The sequence below is a fragment of the Lotus japonicus genome, chromosome 1 (genome assembly GCF_012489685.1).
Source record: "Lotus japonicus ecotype B-129 chromosome 1, LjGifu_v1.2".
In the NCBI taxonomy this organism is placed as follows: Eukaryota; Viridiplantae; Streptophyta; class Magnoliopsida; order Fabales; family Fabaceae; genus Lotus; species Lotus japonicus.
Genome location: NC_080041.1, coordinates 16,904,398 through 16,920,458, shown reverse-complemented (window position 1 = coordinate 16,920,458; position 16,061 = coordinate 16,904,398). Strand labels below are relative to the sequence as shown.

Genomic DNA, 16,061 nt, shown 5'->3' with positions numbered 1-16,061 from the left:
TGGAATAAATAAAAAACTATGTTCTTTCACACAATTAATTAGGGTAACCATTTGTAAATGGACGCTTAGGGTGCTAGTACCTTCCCTACGCGTAATTGACTCCCGGATCCAACTCTGGTTGTGAAGATCGTAAGTTTATGGGTTTTCTGATGTTTTCCCACTTTAAAAACATTGGTGGCGACTCTTCTGAATTCTAATGTTTGTAGCGCTGTCCCGTCGCAATCCTGGTTGCGACATCCATGATGTGTTGGAGACTCTGGTTGACGCTGCAACCGCACAGGATGTCCCACCAAATGTTGAATCACAGGAAGAGCGTGGTTCTGACTCTGGTTTTGAAGACAGATCTCAAGGATCTGGTGCTGAGAAGGGCGATGATTCTGATGCTGAAAATTCTGACTCTACAAGTGAGAAGACTACATATGTGGATGTCCCCCATTAGAAATCTCTTGGACCCTCGTCCAAAAAGGGTAAGGAACCAGTGTTGATTGCAGAAGAAGAAGAAGAAGAAGAAGAAGAAGAAGAAGAAGAAGAAGAAGAAGAAGAAGAAGAAGAAGAAGAAGAAGAAAATGAGATCTGATGTTAAGACCCCCAAGACTCCAAGAGTATCTCTGGTCCAAGTTACGTTCCTGAGCAGAAGAAAAAGAAAGAAAAGAAGGAGGAGAAGGTTGTTGCCTCCATTGGAAAGAAGAGAAAACATGTTTCTGATACTGACTCTGAACTAGATGTCGAGCAAGATGTCTCAGACATCTCTACCACCGCCAAGAAGAGAGTCAAGGGGAAGAGAATTCCTTTGAATGTTCTAGATGTCCCCATGGACAATGTGTCTTTCCACTCTGCTGAATTTGCTCAGAGATGAAAATTTATTTTTCAAAAGAAGAATTGCTGTTGAAAGAGAGTTGAGTGAAGAAGCCTTAAGTTACACAGTAAATTGTTGTTGGCCACCATATAATTGTCTGCATTGAATTAATCTTCATCAACTTGCACCCTAACGGCCACCATATATATATATTTAGCTGCATAAAATTTTATTTAATATTATTTCATGAACTTAATTTATCAACTTGCACCCTAAAAGCCACCATATATATACTTAGATGCATAAAATTTTGGGTGAATGGTCACTTTCGTCCCTAAAGTTACAAGCGTCGGGCAAATTAATCCCTATTCTATGGAAATGTCACTCGTAGTCCCTAATGTTGCAAAACGTCAAGCACGTTAGTCCCTGGCTTGACTTTCGTCAGTAAACGTTAACGGGAAGAGTGACTTGGCACGTTATGTGCCCCCGTGGAATTTTCACATGGATTTAAATATTGGGGAAATTTTTAGGAAAACTTTAAAATTTCAATTTAGTCCCTGGACAAAATCCCCAAATCAGAAAATCTTCAACCTTCTAAGACTAAACAAAAATCTTCATCTACTCACTTAAAAAAATCCAAATCTTCATGCCCATTCTACACTTACAGCTTCTTCAGAATCTCTATACAATTCATCCTGCAAACATGGATTAAGCATGAAACAGAATTTTGCTCTTCACCAATCATCTCATATCTTCATAATCATCATCCTCATCATCATATCATCAACCTCAACTTCATATCTTCTTCCCCAACATCAATTAAACGCTGGTGTCCAGAACCTTGCTCTTCACCAATCATCCTCACCTTTCTCTTCCCTTCTCCCGTCCCCATCCTCCCTTGCTCTTCACCAATCATCCGCAACTCCTAGCCCCACTGCACCTATGCAACACTAGATCTGCAAGGTACTCCACACAAATTAAACGCAAGTGCCATCTTCTGCACACCCTTCCTCTTTTTCGTCTCTGGTTCGTCGATTTCTCGTTTGGTTCGTTAATCTTCTTCTCTAGTTCGTCGATTTACACATCTGGCTCATCGATCTTCATCTTTGGTTTGTCAATTTCTTGTCTATTTCGTTGATCTTCTTATCTGCTTCGTCGATTTACACCTCTGGTTCATCGATCTTCCAAATCCCTAACCCCCTTTCAGTGCAACTAGATTCAACCCAGATCTCTCATCCCTTACACCTCTGGTTCATCGATCTTCCCATATTTCCAGATCCTTCCTCTCAGAGTTTGGAAACAAAGTATGAAGGGCCAAGACGGTGGCTTTTTCATGAGATATGGTCAAGTAGGGGGTAAATGATGGTTGGCATAACACAGATCTGAATTTGACTGTGTTTTAGTTTTAGGATGAACATGTTATTCCATTTTCACGCTTTTATTTTCAATCTTAGAAATATAAATCAGATTCTCTCATTTTCCTTAATAATCGTTGTAATTGATTGAAATGGAAATAGGATTCTTGATTTTTTATATCAAGATGACGTGTGTTATGGTTTTGATACATGATTGAATGGATTGGATGTTTGTTGGGTTTTGGTTGATGGGTTTGATGAAGAAAATCATAGATGAAGATGAAGAAGATGATGGGTTTATGGAAATGAGATGAAGTTGAAGAAAAGAGAAAAAGAAGACAAAGAGGAAAAAAAACAAAAGATGATGAAGATGAGAGGATGAGATGAAGAACAAAGCAGAAAAATCAAAAAAGAGTTTTTGTTTAAGTTTTATTTTAATTAATTAGTTATTTTATTTTTAATGATGTGGAAATATCAAAATTTAAATGGAAAAGATAATAAAAGTGCTCAAATCCACGTGGCAAGTCCACTTGGGCACTTAACGTGCCAAATCACTGTGACCGTTAACGGGAGTCAACCCAAGGACTAACGTGCTTGACGTTTTGCAACATCAGAGACTATGGACAACATTTCCATAGAATATGGACTAATATGTCCGACGCTTGTAACTTTAGGGACGAAAGTGACTATTCACCCATAAAATTTTATATAATATTATTTCATGAACTTAATTTAATTGATAGGTGATAATATTAACAGCCAAGCACAACACAAGTGGCCTTAATTTCCCCTTGTACTAAAATATAATAAGCGAACAGCACGAGCTTTTTGCAACTTTTTTGAACAGTCAACCTCGGCATATATTCTTCATTCACTACAGCCAAACATGTCTATATACCAACACTACATAGTAGACAATGAGGACACAAAAGCATGAAAACCTAATCAAAATAATAGTTTGATTATTTAAGTGTTATATATTTTTTTTAATGAAGTGTCCAATTTTAAAACTTGAATAAAAAAAATCGATTATATATGAAAACTCGGAAATATGAATGTATTGAATTTGAATATGGTTGTCTCGTGTGGAGAATATCTATATCTATATTACAAATTAAAAAAGCATTATAATTGTTTCTCAAATTATTACAAAAAATAAATAAGTTATCAGCATCTTCCATATCCATATAACCGAGTCAATTCAATCCACCTTAGAGAAGTTTCATATGCCATGCAATAATCTGTCTAGTCATCGAGGATTAGGTGAGAGTGAGTTGCCATAGGGCCGCACACTATACTTCTTTGTGTCACCTTAGCTCTCTCTATATATTGTAGTGTAATTCTAGCCTATCCATCCATCTTCTAAATTTTCAATTCCCTTAGCAAAATGGCACTTTCTTCTTCTTCATCATCTTCTACAGCCAATATTTTTGTGTTGTCTTTGTTCATGTTGTTGCTTATGGGGAGTTCTAATTCTGCTCAACTTTCTGAGAACTTCTATGTTAAGAAGTGTCCCAATGTTTTCAATGCTGTGAAATCTGTTGTTCATTCTGCTGTGGCTAATGAACCACGCATGGGAGGCTCTCTCCTGCGCCTCTTCTTCCATGACTGCTTTGTCAATGTAAATTTTACTCTAACTCTAAGTTCTGAAGCTTTTTATTTTCTAAAGCTATATATATATACCTTTTTTTAAAGAGTAACTATATATACACTAAGGCTATATATAATCTTTGCTCAAGAGTAATTGTTTTGCTTTCCATTGGGTTAATTACATATATATAATTAATGTAAAAAACTTGACTTTGGTGCATAATTTTTGAAAAGATTAGCAACCTGTATCACTTAATGATCATATTGCATGTGGTTTAGAAATTAGAATTACAATCACTGCAATAAAACATAGGATCGACGACAGTTATATATGGTATTTAGTCGTTGCAACCGCCTCTAAGTGTCACTAGCGGCAGTTGAACGTGCACCGTGAAATTTACAGCTGCTATATATGCATCCTACCATCAGTTTTGACCAATTGCCGCGAGTTGCATGGTCACACTAGCGGCGGGTATAGACAGTTAAAACCGCCGGCCTCTAATCTACTGATCTAGTTTTTCTTTATTAGATGACTAAAGACGATTTAAATTGTTGCTAGTTTATTCTCAATTTTTGGACAATTAAAGGTGGCTCTAATTGTTGCTGGCCTGCTAATTCTCACTCCTAAACTAATTTAGTAACTTCTATCCCTTCAATAATTTTGTATTGCAGATATTGTGATACATATGGCAGTTGCTATAGTGAATATAACTGTGTTAAATTTTCATTGAATGTTTGAATGTAACTCATTATAACTCACCTTCAACATCTCATCCATAATCTTTTATTTATATTATATATATATAATTGTCGCAATTTAGTGTCTCATTTTGATTCAGTTTCTGTTGTTTTTGTGCGTTGTTGCGGTAACTCAGTTGTAGACTATCTAGCTTGGCATGCATTTTCTATCCTGGGTGGGTCTGTCTGGATTTAAGAGGTGTCACTCGATGTTGTTCCACTTGTGGATGCTAATGTTTTGGCTTCTTCTATGCCACACTCTTCTTAATATGTTGATTCAGTTGCTTTAAAAAAAAATTATTAATGGACCACTATATACTATTTTAAAATTTTGTAAAACAATTTTTTTTATCTAAATCTGCTCTATAGATTAGGAAAAAAACAAACAATCATGTGGCGTGTTCTAGTACAACTATTACAATTTTTGCTGTATTGTGGTGGTTGTGGTATTGAATTACAAATTGTTATTTTTTCTGTAATTTTCAAACACAATATAATCGTAATGTGATGTGGTTGTCACTGTTATATATTGTGAGAATATCACGTATTATTTGCAATTTGAAGAACTTTAATTTAAAAAATTAAGCAATCTTTCTAAATTAGAAATAAATATTTGTAATATTATGTTCTTTAATGAAGTTTTACTAATTCAACCCTAGATACGTTTTTTTTAGGCAATAAGAAATATATTGAATAGAAGCACAAGGGGTGCTTCAACCCAATACAAGAGGATAGATGAAGAGAAAGACAAAAAAAAAAAAAGGAAAACCAACAAAGACCCTAAAACAGCCGAAACTACCCCCCTAATACCTCCAAGAAAATAGACCTTACAAAAAAGGCATCGTTAAAACCTTACTAGGATAAAACTCCCTTAAAAAAACCTAGAAAGAAAAAAAAGTACAAATTTTGAAAAGTCAAGAGAGAATTTTCAACGAGATATGTGTTTTCCTTTCTTTCCTGTCTCTTTCACCAAGTCTTATTATTGAATGATGTGACACGGCCAATAATAGCATATTCTATGTGTAATAGAAAGTGAAGTAAAATGACCTGAGCCAATGGCTCTATCATATGCAGTTATGCACCATTCTTTTATGGCACATGTAGGAATTTCAGCCCACGGTCCATAGGCTCCAATATGTGTATCTAGTGATATTTAAAAACTTCTTCACCAAAAAAAAAGTGATATTTAAAACTTCACATTATATTGAAATTTAAGTCCCTCTATAATATTATATTATAACAAATTTAAAGCGTTTAACTCTCCAATGATTGATCCCTGAACCTCTCCTCCTTAACCCATATGTGCTTCAGCTTTTACCACTTGAGTTATCATTTGAGACATTCTCAATTTTAATTAAAAACACAGTAATTTCTATTTTTATTTTCAATTAGTTTACTTTGCATAAGTAATGAATTTGGCAAGTCTTTCAGGTGGTGAATTGGAAAACAATTGATTGTTAATGAGTTGGAATAAAATTGGCACTTAAATAAACTTAGTTTATGGATTTTTGGTAAATTTAATGTTGATGATCATATATATTGATGTCTAAAATACTTCTACTTCCGTAACTCATTGATTGTTTGATCTTCCGAAGAAGCAAAAAAAAAACTCATTGATTGTTTGGTGCTGCTTTGAAAAACAGGGTTGTGATGGATCAGTACTACTTGATGACACTTCCTCCTTCAAAGGAGAGAAGACTGCACTGCCCAACAGCAATTCTCTGAGAGGCTTTGATGTCATTGATGCCATAAAGTCTAAGGTGGAGGCAGTGTGCCCTGGTGTGGTTTCATGTGCTGATGTTGTTGCCATTGCTGCTCGTGACTCTGTTGCCATTGTAAGTTCAACACCATACTAAATATGCTTAACAAAATTGAGAATTAGCTGCTTTGCTTAAAGGTCCTTAAGTATGTATTCATTTTAACTGATAACTAATAAGTAATTAATGACTCGCTTAAGGACAGTTATTAAGATATTAAAAAATGTAAAGAATAGTATAATTCATTATAAATATATATTTTTTTCCTTTAATCATTGGCAAATGTTTTAAGGGAACTCTCACTGACCAACAAAATTTTGGTTTACTAGCAGACAAGCTAAACCTCTATAGGGGTGATTGATGATACAATCAGGGCCGGTCCCGACATTTTGGAGGCCCTGGGTTAATAATAAAAATGGACCCCTAAATTTTTTTTGGAGAAAGTTTAATAGGTATACTAAACCAAAAAAATGCCTTTTACAGCGCTTTGGACCTCTAGCCGCTGTAAAATAGTATACAGGGGTACGAAGCGCTGTAAAAGATGGACTAATTACAGCGCTTTTTTAAGGAAAAACGCTGTAAAAAGTATTCGATTTTTTTTTTGAGGCCCCTTTTTTTTGGAGGCCCTGGGCTGTGGGTCTGCTTGCACAGGCCCAGGGCCGGCCCTGGATACAATAACGAATTTGAAAATGTCATTTATTGAAAGAATTTTTAACAGTTTCCTCAACAGAATCAGTCTTTCCTTCAAGGAGTGTGAGATACCTGTCCAAGACAAAAAGAGGGGCTCTCTTTAGGATTTTTTTTTTCTTTTTAATTTGGTACACAGAGTTCTCATATATACATTTTTAACATGTTTGGCTTTGTTTCCCTATCTCGGAGTCAACTCTGGCACATATAAATTACTCACAGAAACTTGTCTTCATAATCAATTTGAACTCTTTTTTTAATTTAATCATTGTATATTGCAGCTTGGAGGGCCATATTGGAACGTTAAACTTGGAAGAAGGGATTCCAAGACAGCCAGCTTCAACGCTGCAAACAGTGGTGTGCTCCCATCTCCCTTTTCTTCCCTCAGCGATCTCATCTCAAAGTTTCAAGCTCAAGGCCTCTCTACCAAAGACATGGTTGCTTTATCTGGTATGTGTCATTTTCTCTCTTAATCAAATTTTACTGGTTCTCTCTTATTCTCTCGTCCATTATGGATTTGTAATTATGCTACATTATTTTCCTGTTATTGAGATGACACATTCAAATATGACTGTTCTGTTAATAATGTGTCCTTTTGTTAATGATATTTGCATATGTGGTCCATCTGGTGGACTTGGATGTGTGACATTTAAACAACCACGTACACTGCATGCCATGCTCTTATTCTAAGCTTAAAGCCTAACTTTTACAGAGAAAACAAAAAAATGTAAAGTGAAAGGGAAATCATGTTTACCCAATCGATATTATAGATGACATTGTTGACTTTTGGTTTTCTCTTAATACTTTTCTACGGTTATAAAACAGGAATACCATTTAATTCTCACTTTCAGTCACTACTTTGTCTCAAGAGTGATTTGTTATTGACAGTAAATTCATTATATAATATCATATCATATATACACCACTTTTCTCATTTTTCTAACTTTCTGTTATTTTCTCTTCTTTTTCACTCATTTTAATGTAACAAATGTGTGCGGTTTGATCAAGAGTGGACAAATTGAGATTTTGAGCTTAATTGAGCCATATGATGTGAGCTGCCCAATCTTGATTGAAGAGCTCGAATCACTTAAATGTGTGAATTTAGGATTACAGGGAACCCAGATAGGAGATCATAGTCATGTTGATTATATTAATTCAATGTTTACTTTGTGGTTTCAGGAGCCCACACAATTGGCAAGGCCAAGTGCTCTACCTTCAGACAACGCGTATACAATGAGACCAACAACATCAACAGTTTATTTGCCCAGGCAAGGCAGAGGAATTGTCCAAGTACTAGTGGCACTATAAGAGACAACAATGTAGCTGTGCTAGACTTCAAAACCCCAAACCAATTTGACAACTTGTACTACAAGAACCTCATCAACAAAAAGGGGCTCCTTCATTCTGACCAGGTTCTATTCAGTGGAGGATCCACAGATTCACTTGTTATAACTTACAGCAACAATCAAAAGGCCTTTGAAAATGACTTTGTTAATGCAATGATTAAGATGGGAAACAACAACCCTTTAACTGGGTTAAATGGGCAGATTAGGAAGCATTGCAGAAGAGCAAATTAGAGGAGGAAAATCAAGTCAATTGTGTGTGTTTCTTGGTATATATATGCCCCAAAAGTGGTGGTGTTCTTTGGTTAGTTGATATGTTTATGTGTTTTCTCATGCCTTGGGAAAAAAATGGTGTTTTCCTCTTGGTGTATAAAATGTTTTGGTGTTTAGTTCAATTTAATTTTTACTCAGGTTATTTGTAAGGAATAATGTGCAAAGTAATGCCTTGACAGAAACTGTCATTAAGGATGTGTTTACTGTTGTACCCACAAGTTGAACTGAATAGATATTTCTTTAAATAGCTTTTGGCATTGAATTCATTAACAGACCACAATGCTATATTAAAAATAATGTTCTTTTTGGCTTAATTTTATATTTTTTTAAAACTGGGAGGGCTAAAGCCCAAATAAAATAAAATAAAACAAATCACACCATATTCTGGGCAGGTGAACCCCAACTACATCATTCCTAAGAAAATATATCAGGGAAGGAGGAAAACTACTAAAATAGAAAACTACTTCCTGTGTATTGACCCAAGCTAGCAAGATGATATGCACAACCATTTGCCTCACGGTAGACATGCTGAAAACTGATCTCATTAGCAACACAGGCTAGCTCAACAATATGCTTGATAAGATCAGCACAAGGATGAACATATGAGCATCTAACTGTGATAAGGTTGGGAGAAATCTTGGCGTCCATCTCAACAAGGATCCGAAATTCCGAGCAGGTTTGAGGGAATACTCAGCCTCCTTTTAAAGCACCCCACAATTCATCTCTTAAAATGCTACAAAAAGCCATATTACAGTAGAAACCTTTAATAGCCCTTCCTTGGTCATTTCTAACCAAACCAAATTAAGCCTAGGTCTGATACTTGGAGGCTTAATTTCATTTTGTTCTCTTGAATATTGCATTTGTGCATTTTTTATCCCTAGCTATTTTAGCAAATCAAATTCTTCATTAAGTAAATTTGGCCATGTCATCTAATAGTTCCCAGAGGTTGGGGGTTTGAAATGTCTAACTCAGATATGTAGAGTATATAATCCCAACTCTAAATTTTGAAAATCAACAGAGTTTGGAATGTCTAACTGATTACTCAATCAATGAAGAACAAAAACCTTGAGTTTTGAGGCATGAAGAGCGAAAGAGATTAAAATAAGTTGAGTTTTGAAGAGGTACAGATGAAAGCAAGAAAGAAATGCTTCTTCAGATCAGAGATAACAGTGAAGGCACAAAAACTTCTGATATCATACCAAAGAAACTAATGTTTCAAGAAAGAATTCAGAGAAGAGAAAACTGAAATTTTATTCATTGAAGGAGTGAATACAGTAGAGTACATCAATGCTTAAATACATTATACATGATCACAAAGCTATCAATCAAGCTCTCTAAGACTCTAACTGATGATAACAAATTCCTAGCAATTCTAAGAGAGGAAAGTCTTGGCATCATCATGAGTAAAAATGTAAAATAGGAAGAACTGTGAAACGTGAACACTTACATGTTTGATGAACTCAAAACTCTACTAAGAGAATGTAATAGTTGCAACTAGTACAAAATTTGCATACAAAGAAATTAAAAGTCTCCCATTATCTATAGTTTCTTCCTTTCAAATGCCTCCTATCAAACATTACAGGGTATAAAATCATTCAAGAATGAAGAAAATATCCAGAACCCAATCTCACTGAAAGGGACAGCTAAGACATCACACAATAAACCAAATAAAACTATTTGTTCACAACCATTTTGCCCAAGCACAGTATAAAAAGAAGGGGGGGGGGAATTTTCTTCCTGACACAAAATCTAGACTTGCAAGGGTAATTTATCTTCACATCACAGAGGTCTTTTACATAAGGGCACAATTAATCCTCTTTACAGGAAAGTATAAACAACAATAACCTTTACATACATTATGTGTGAACTATATGTGTGTGTTTGGATACCAGTTGACGTTCCTTTCATCCCAATCCACAGAAGAGATATGCTCACTTTTTTATCTTGAAGTGCTAACGTCCGTTTGCAGAGGCCAACAAATGTCCATGTGCTAATCAAAGATGTTTTGTATGGGTTATTTCAAAAAATTTGGTTGGCTCAAGAGGTTGGGAATCCAAAATCAAGCCCTTCCAGCACCACCATGTCTTTGGTTTCTAAATTGATTAAGAAGAGCCAGGGCCTGTATATAGAAAACAAAACTCATCAACCCTTTATGTAACAATAGCAATAAAAGAAAAGACAACTAAAATATGAAACCATAGAGAAAGAACTCATACCTTCTCTTTGGCCCTTGGTGTTCCTGACTTTGACAATGCTACTAATGGGGGCACAGCTCCCTCTTGGAGGACAGTGTTCAAAACTTTGTGACTGTCAGAGCATAGATGTAGAAGAGCCGCCGCTGCGTTCTCCTTCCCTCTAGCCGAACCCAATTCCACAACCTCAACCAGACCGGGAATCCCACCTTCCTGAGCAATTGATCTTCTTCCTTCTAGTAAGGTTGCAAGATTTGCTAAAACAGCCACCGCCTTATCAACCATTCCGGCTGCAGGGTCCATTAACTCTACTAGGTGCTTTACAGCACCCGCTTGCACGATCCGGTCCTTGTTTTCATGAGAAATCGACAAATTAAACAAAGCAGTGGAAGCATCTTTCTTTCCCCTAGGGGTTCCTTTCCCTAAGAGATCAACCAGCGGTTCAATCGCCCCGGCCCTCCCAATGTTAATCTTGTTTTCGTCAACAACTGATAAGCTGAAAAGAGTTGCGGCAGCGTTCTCCTTGGCTTCTGCGCTCCCCGTCTTAAGGACATGAATCAAAGGTTCAATTGCACCAGCATTTGCAATTGTGGTTTTGTTGTTATCATTGATTGACAAGTTAAGAAGGGCTGTAACGGAATTTTCCTGGATTATTGGATCAGTTGATTGAAGTAAATCAATCAATAAGCCAATGCATCCACAATTTGTTATCACAATTCGATTATCCATATTCTGCTTAGCGAGAAGGCGGAGCTCAACTATTGCCTCTCGCTGAGTATCAAGAGACTCACTCTTCAATTGGTCCACCAATTTCCGAACCTGAGCTTCAGTATCAGAAAGATCATCTCTTGTTTCAACAGGAGGAGATAATACTGTCCTAGGAGGGAATCTCTCTGAAGACCATTGCCACACAGATTGCCTTTGAGACCTTGGCTCCGGCAGTTGAGATAAAATCTCAGGCTCTCTCTGCGGCGTTGGCATGGCGGCTGTATCTGGCCTTGGATTTAGTTCCCCAGAAGTATCTTCAATGCCAACTGAATTGGCCGACCGCATATTATCACCTTCTATGCCTTCAGGAATATTTTCACTATAAAGTGCACTGGAATCAGAAGCAGTTCTAACATGGGATTGAGATACTTCTGCGCTCGAGGCATTGGAAGATTCCCTTCTAGATGGTGACATTGAAGATTGGTCAGCTGAATCCATACTCTCTTCATCTGAGCTGTCAGACCCATCATCTGAACCCGCATGTTGCACATTACTCATGGCATTTAAGGAACCTTCTGAAGTTAACGAGGAATGCAATGACAATGATCCCTCTTGGTTGATTCCACCTGATGAAGTTATAACAGGTGATTCCTTGATTGAATCAGACTCCATAGACTCATGAAGGAGAGAAGGTTGATATAAGTTTGTGGACTTAACGGGGCCAACAAGCTTCACATTGTTTGATTCACACCAGTTTGCAATCAATGCCTTTACAGTGTAGTTAGGTATTAGGTTGGTGTGAACCAGAGTTTGAAGTGTCTTTGGACAAACAATTAGCCCGAGATCGATCCATTTCTTGATGAAATCCCGTTCATAGGTTTGCCCAGATGCTACAATGACTGGATCTGTCATCAACTCCAAAGAGAGAGGACAGCAAAAATCAGCTGGTACTGACACTGGGAAAGAGCTCTGAGCTTGCTTAAGCATAACAAGATCCTCGTGCATACGAGTTACAACAGAGATCATTTGATCAATATATTCAGCTTCTGCGGTCTTTTCAGATTGTTCAGCGTTCTCTTTCAACTTTTGAAGGGCCACAGCCTCAATTAGAACCTCTTGATTAGACCTCAGGCTAAGGTTCTCGGAAATCTCAGCGAGCACCTCTGAACTGGCTCCTGCACCTTCCAGTTGTTCAATAATGGCTTCTTCAATGGCAGATGAAGTTTCAGGTCCCAAATCATCGGGGAGACGTTGCTGCGAAACCTTCAGCTGCTCTAAGATATTGAACCCTGAAACCTGAATTCTTGATATCAAGGGTTCAACTTGCACAACCTAGTTATTAAAAAAGAGGAAATAGTGAGAATCAAAACATAGAAAGTAAAAAAACATGTTTAAGAAGCAGTCATGGCCAGGAAACTACTACATAGATGCCATTTGGATGCAGACCAAAAAGCATTTATTGGAGCTTATCAACTAGAAAAGCACTACATAAGCTCCAACAAGTGGTCTTTGCTCCGTAAGTAAACACTCATATTGTATTTCTATACTAGATGGCAATCCAACTCAAGCAAATATACTAGCCCTCTGTTCATTTCAAAACTAATCACATATCCCTCACGGAGGTGAAGATTAAGGAAGCAGTTAGAAGGAGAGTGGTATCTGGTTCCTAATATGTATGTAACCTCAGATGAGTGAAGAGCTAAATAGATAAACTTGATAAGAAGAAACTATACTTTGGGTGAACATTAAGTACAAAGAAAATCATTAATTAAGCACAGTGTAACAAAATGAAGTAATGCCGAGAGAGGAGGAGCGAAGCAAAGAACATAAGAAACGAAGCAGCATGTGGTGACAAAAGATGGAAAAGCAACTCATGCTTGTCTACATAACTCTGTTCCTCTATATGTGACAGAAGTAAAAAGTATGATCACCTTGCCAAACACAGAAAAATATAAGAAAAAAAGGGCAGCCAAGTGCACAAAGCTCCCGCATGCGCGGGATCCGACCATTTGGTCTACTGCACGCAGCCGGCAGCCCTGCCTTGTTTTATACACAAGAGACTGTTTCCAGGACTTAAACCCGTCACCACAGACACATGGAAACAACTTACCGTTGAGCCAAGGCTCCCCTTAAAACAGAAAAATACACTATCCTAAAATTGGATCTAGGCTTAACTTAGCAAATGACAAGGACAACCACCACACAGTGTAAGTTCAGCTTGTTTTTTGTTAAAATAATAACCAAGATACATGTTCCACCTATATCTACAATCTAAGATTTAGATATTACAATGAGACTTACAAAGTAAAATTTGCTAGATAATATATGCCAGTTCTCGATAAGCTCCCTCAACTCATCAACAGCCAGACCAAGTTCCTTGAATAACTTACTAAGCTCTTCATTAGAAGCTAAACCAGACTGAACAGTGACATCAACAATTGGTTTCAAAAGATTCAGCATCTTCTCTGCCTTCTCATAATAGTTTGATACAAGTTCTGAGTTTATTTTTCCAGAAGATGATAAATGCAAAAATGAGGATATGCCTTTAGAGAGCGCCTTTAACACAGATATCTCCATAATTCCTGCATCAGTGGAAAAAACTCATTGTCATGTAGTTCTGATAGGGCAGGAATAAAAAAGCTCCAGATATTGCATTAACTAGGATACCATAGGATAGAGGCAATGTATAAGACTTGATATTATAAGAAATGGAGATCCATGTCTAGCACCTAACCAACAGGGGACTCATGCTTATGGATATCATTTCCTATCTGGTCATATCCAACAAAGATCAATACAATAGAGTCATAGGATGTAATAATTCAGACAGTATTGTACTAATATGCGAATGAAGTAACATATGCTATCACTGGATTGTAACAGTATCAGCTTACAATGTCTCACACCCACCTTATAAGATGAACCAAAAAATGCCATCTAAATCACAAAGATCTCCCTAGAACATGAAATACCAGATGAGAAAGGATAAAGCAACACAGGCTCTACATGACTCAGAAAACAGAAAAAATCTATTCACGCTAGGTAAGGTCGACTAAATTGATAAAACAGCACTCATGTGTCCTGTCAGAAACCATGTTCTCAATCTCACATAGGCCATTTAAATCTATATTGAAGATTCACTTAGAGTTTTCCTTGGTCTTTCTCTACCTTTATTAACTAGGCTATTCTCCATCTCATCAACTTCTCTTGCAGTGTTTATTGGTCTTCTTCCAACATGGTCAAATCATCTTAGGTGATATTTTGTCATTTTTTTCTCAGTAACTGCTACTACTACTTTCTCACTAATACATTCATTTTCTTATCTTATCATTGATCAATCTCATATCATTCAACAAAGTTTGACATTTGTTGTCGATCGCGTAAGACAACCCTCCGCTTGTACTGAGGCTCGGGACCCTGTATGCATTGACTGGCAAGGAAGCACGACATAGGCAGACTTAGCCTCAAGCTCAACTTCAATTCATGTAATTTGGTTTCTAAAATCGGAACTCGACCTCAACTTAGATGGCTCCACTTGATTAAAAATCAATTCACTTATTTGACCTCAACCATTAGTTCATTGCAATTAACAATATAACAAAGGAAGTTAAAGTTCTGAGTTTTAAGCACAAACATATGGCATTACACTAGGTTCTGTCAACGGAATTCACTGATAAACATCAATAAAATGCTGCAAGAAAGGAAAGGCAACAGCATGCAACACATGATGAAGGAGCAGAATTAAAAACTTAACAGAATCACATACTTAATAACAATGCAACTACAAACTAATGAAATATGGTGCCAAAGTTAAATTCAATAAATAATAACTAAAATTTATTAAGAAACTGGTGAAATATGAATTACCAGAAATAGGGGTTGGAAAGGTAAAGTGCTATATTCCCAGTTGGTTGTGAGTTTATCAGAGAAAGGAGAAGCTGGAAAACAGCCACAGGGTTTTTCAGGCCACCGTGGGAATGGGAGGAGCTGGTGGTGGTTGTAAAATAATTGTGGAATTTTGGGGAATTTAACCTAAGGTATGAGATAGCATGAAATTATGTTGTTGTCTCAATGAAATATAAAAATGTCAAAGCCTTGAATTTTTCAATATATGGAATGTTATTTATCATTATAACAATGCGTTTGATTGAAGCCTTGGAATTTCCTCAACTTTTGGTCATGTTGCAGAGCTGGTCATTAACTAGGAAAATGCAGAGTCAATGTTGGAACAATTGAATTTTAGTTGGAACTTTGACCTGACTGAAAACACTTCAACGTTCATTGTGAGATGATAAATTTGGTAGCTTCCATTTACAAGGCCCAAAGGAACAATCACTAGGCCGAAAGGAACATGTTTTATTTTAATTTTCTTTCCTACTATCTTATGTTCAGCTGGTTAATTTTTCACATGTAGGCCCAAATCCATACTTGGCAAGTTAGACCTATTGAGCTGTATGTCATGACAATTTTTTGTAGGCATGAAAAATTAGGATTTATCTCTATTTATCTTTCCTAATTAATTAAGTTATTTTAGACTTTTAGTTGCACCAAGGTATCTCTCAGCCGACAGTCATGAGATTAATCATTTCGAGACTCTCAGAAGTGGTTAATGCATCTCCAAC

At 36.7% G+C, this 16,061-nt stretch overlaps 2 protein-coding genes across 2 annotated transcripts; one reads left to right on the top strand and one right to left on the bottom strand.

Moving 5' to 3' along the window:
- Positions 1-3,396: 3,396 nt before the first annotated feature.
- LOC130733890 (peroxidase 4-like) lies at positions 3,397-8,786 on the top strand. Its single transcript, XM_057586175.1, has 4 exons — positions 3,397-3,772; positions 6,123-6,314; positions 7,205-7,373; positions 8,103-8,786. The coding sequence occupies exons 1-4, from the start codon at positions 3,539-3,541 to the stop codon at positions 8,498-8,500; spliced, it is 993 nt and encodes a 330-aa protein (XP_057442158.1). The 5' UTR covers positions 3,397-3,538; the 3' UTR covers positions 8,501-8,786.
- Positions 8,787-10,050: 1,264 nt separating this feature from the next.
- On the bottom strand, positions 10,051-15,689 carry LOC130733889 (U-box domain-containing protein 4-like). Its single transcript, XM_057586174.1, has 4 exons — positions 15,307-15,689; positions 13,741-14,021; positions 10,756-12,771; positions 10,051-10,658 (listed from the first exon to the last, which is right to left on the bottom strand). The coding sequence occupies exons 2-4, from the start codon at positions 14,014-14,016 to the stop codon at positions 10,599-10,601; spliced, it is 2,352 nt and encodes a 783-aa protein (XP_057442157.1). The 5' UTR covers positions 14,017-14,021; positions 15,307-15,689; the 3' UTR covers positions 10,051-10,598.
- Positions 15,690-16,061: the final 372 nt, after the last annotated feature.

Excerpts from the sequence above, each read along its gene's own strand:
- LOC130733890 (XM_057586175.1), top strand. The coding sequence starts at position 3,539 with ATGGCACTTTCTTCTTCTTCATCATCTTCTACAGCCAATATTTTTGTG. Across the intron at positions 3,773-6,122 it reads TCCATGACTGCTTTGTCAAT|GGTTGTGATGGATCAGTACT; the intron begins GTAAATTTTACT and ends TTTGAAAAACAG. Across the intron at positions 6,315-7,204 it reads CTCGTGACTCTGTTGCCATT|CTTGGAGGGCCATATTGGAA; the intron begins GTAAGTTCAACA and ends TGTATATTGCAG.
- LOC130733889 (XM_057586174.1), bottom strand. The coding sequence starts at position 14,016 with ATGGAGATATCTGTGTTAAAGGCGCTCTCTAAAGGCATATCCTCATTT. Across the intron at positions 12,772-13,740 it reads TATCTAGCAAATTTTACTTT|GTTGTGCAAGTTGAACCCTT; the intron begins GTAAGTCTCATT and ends TTTAATAACTAG. Across the intron at positions 10,659-10,755 it reads CACCAAGGGCCAAAGAGAAG|GCCCTGGCTCTTCTTAATCA; the intron begins GTATGAGTTCTT and ends TTCTATATACAG.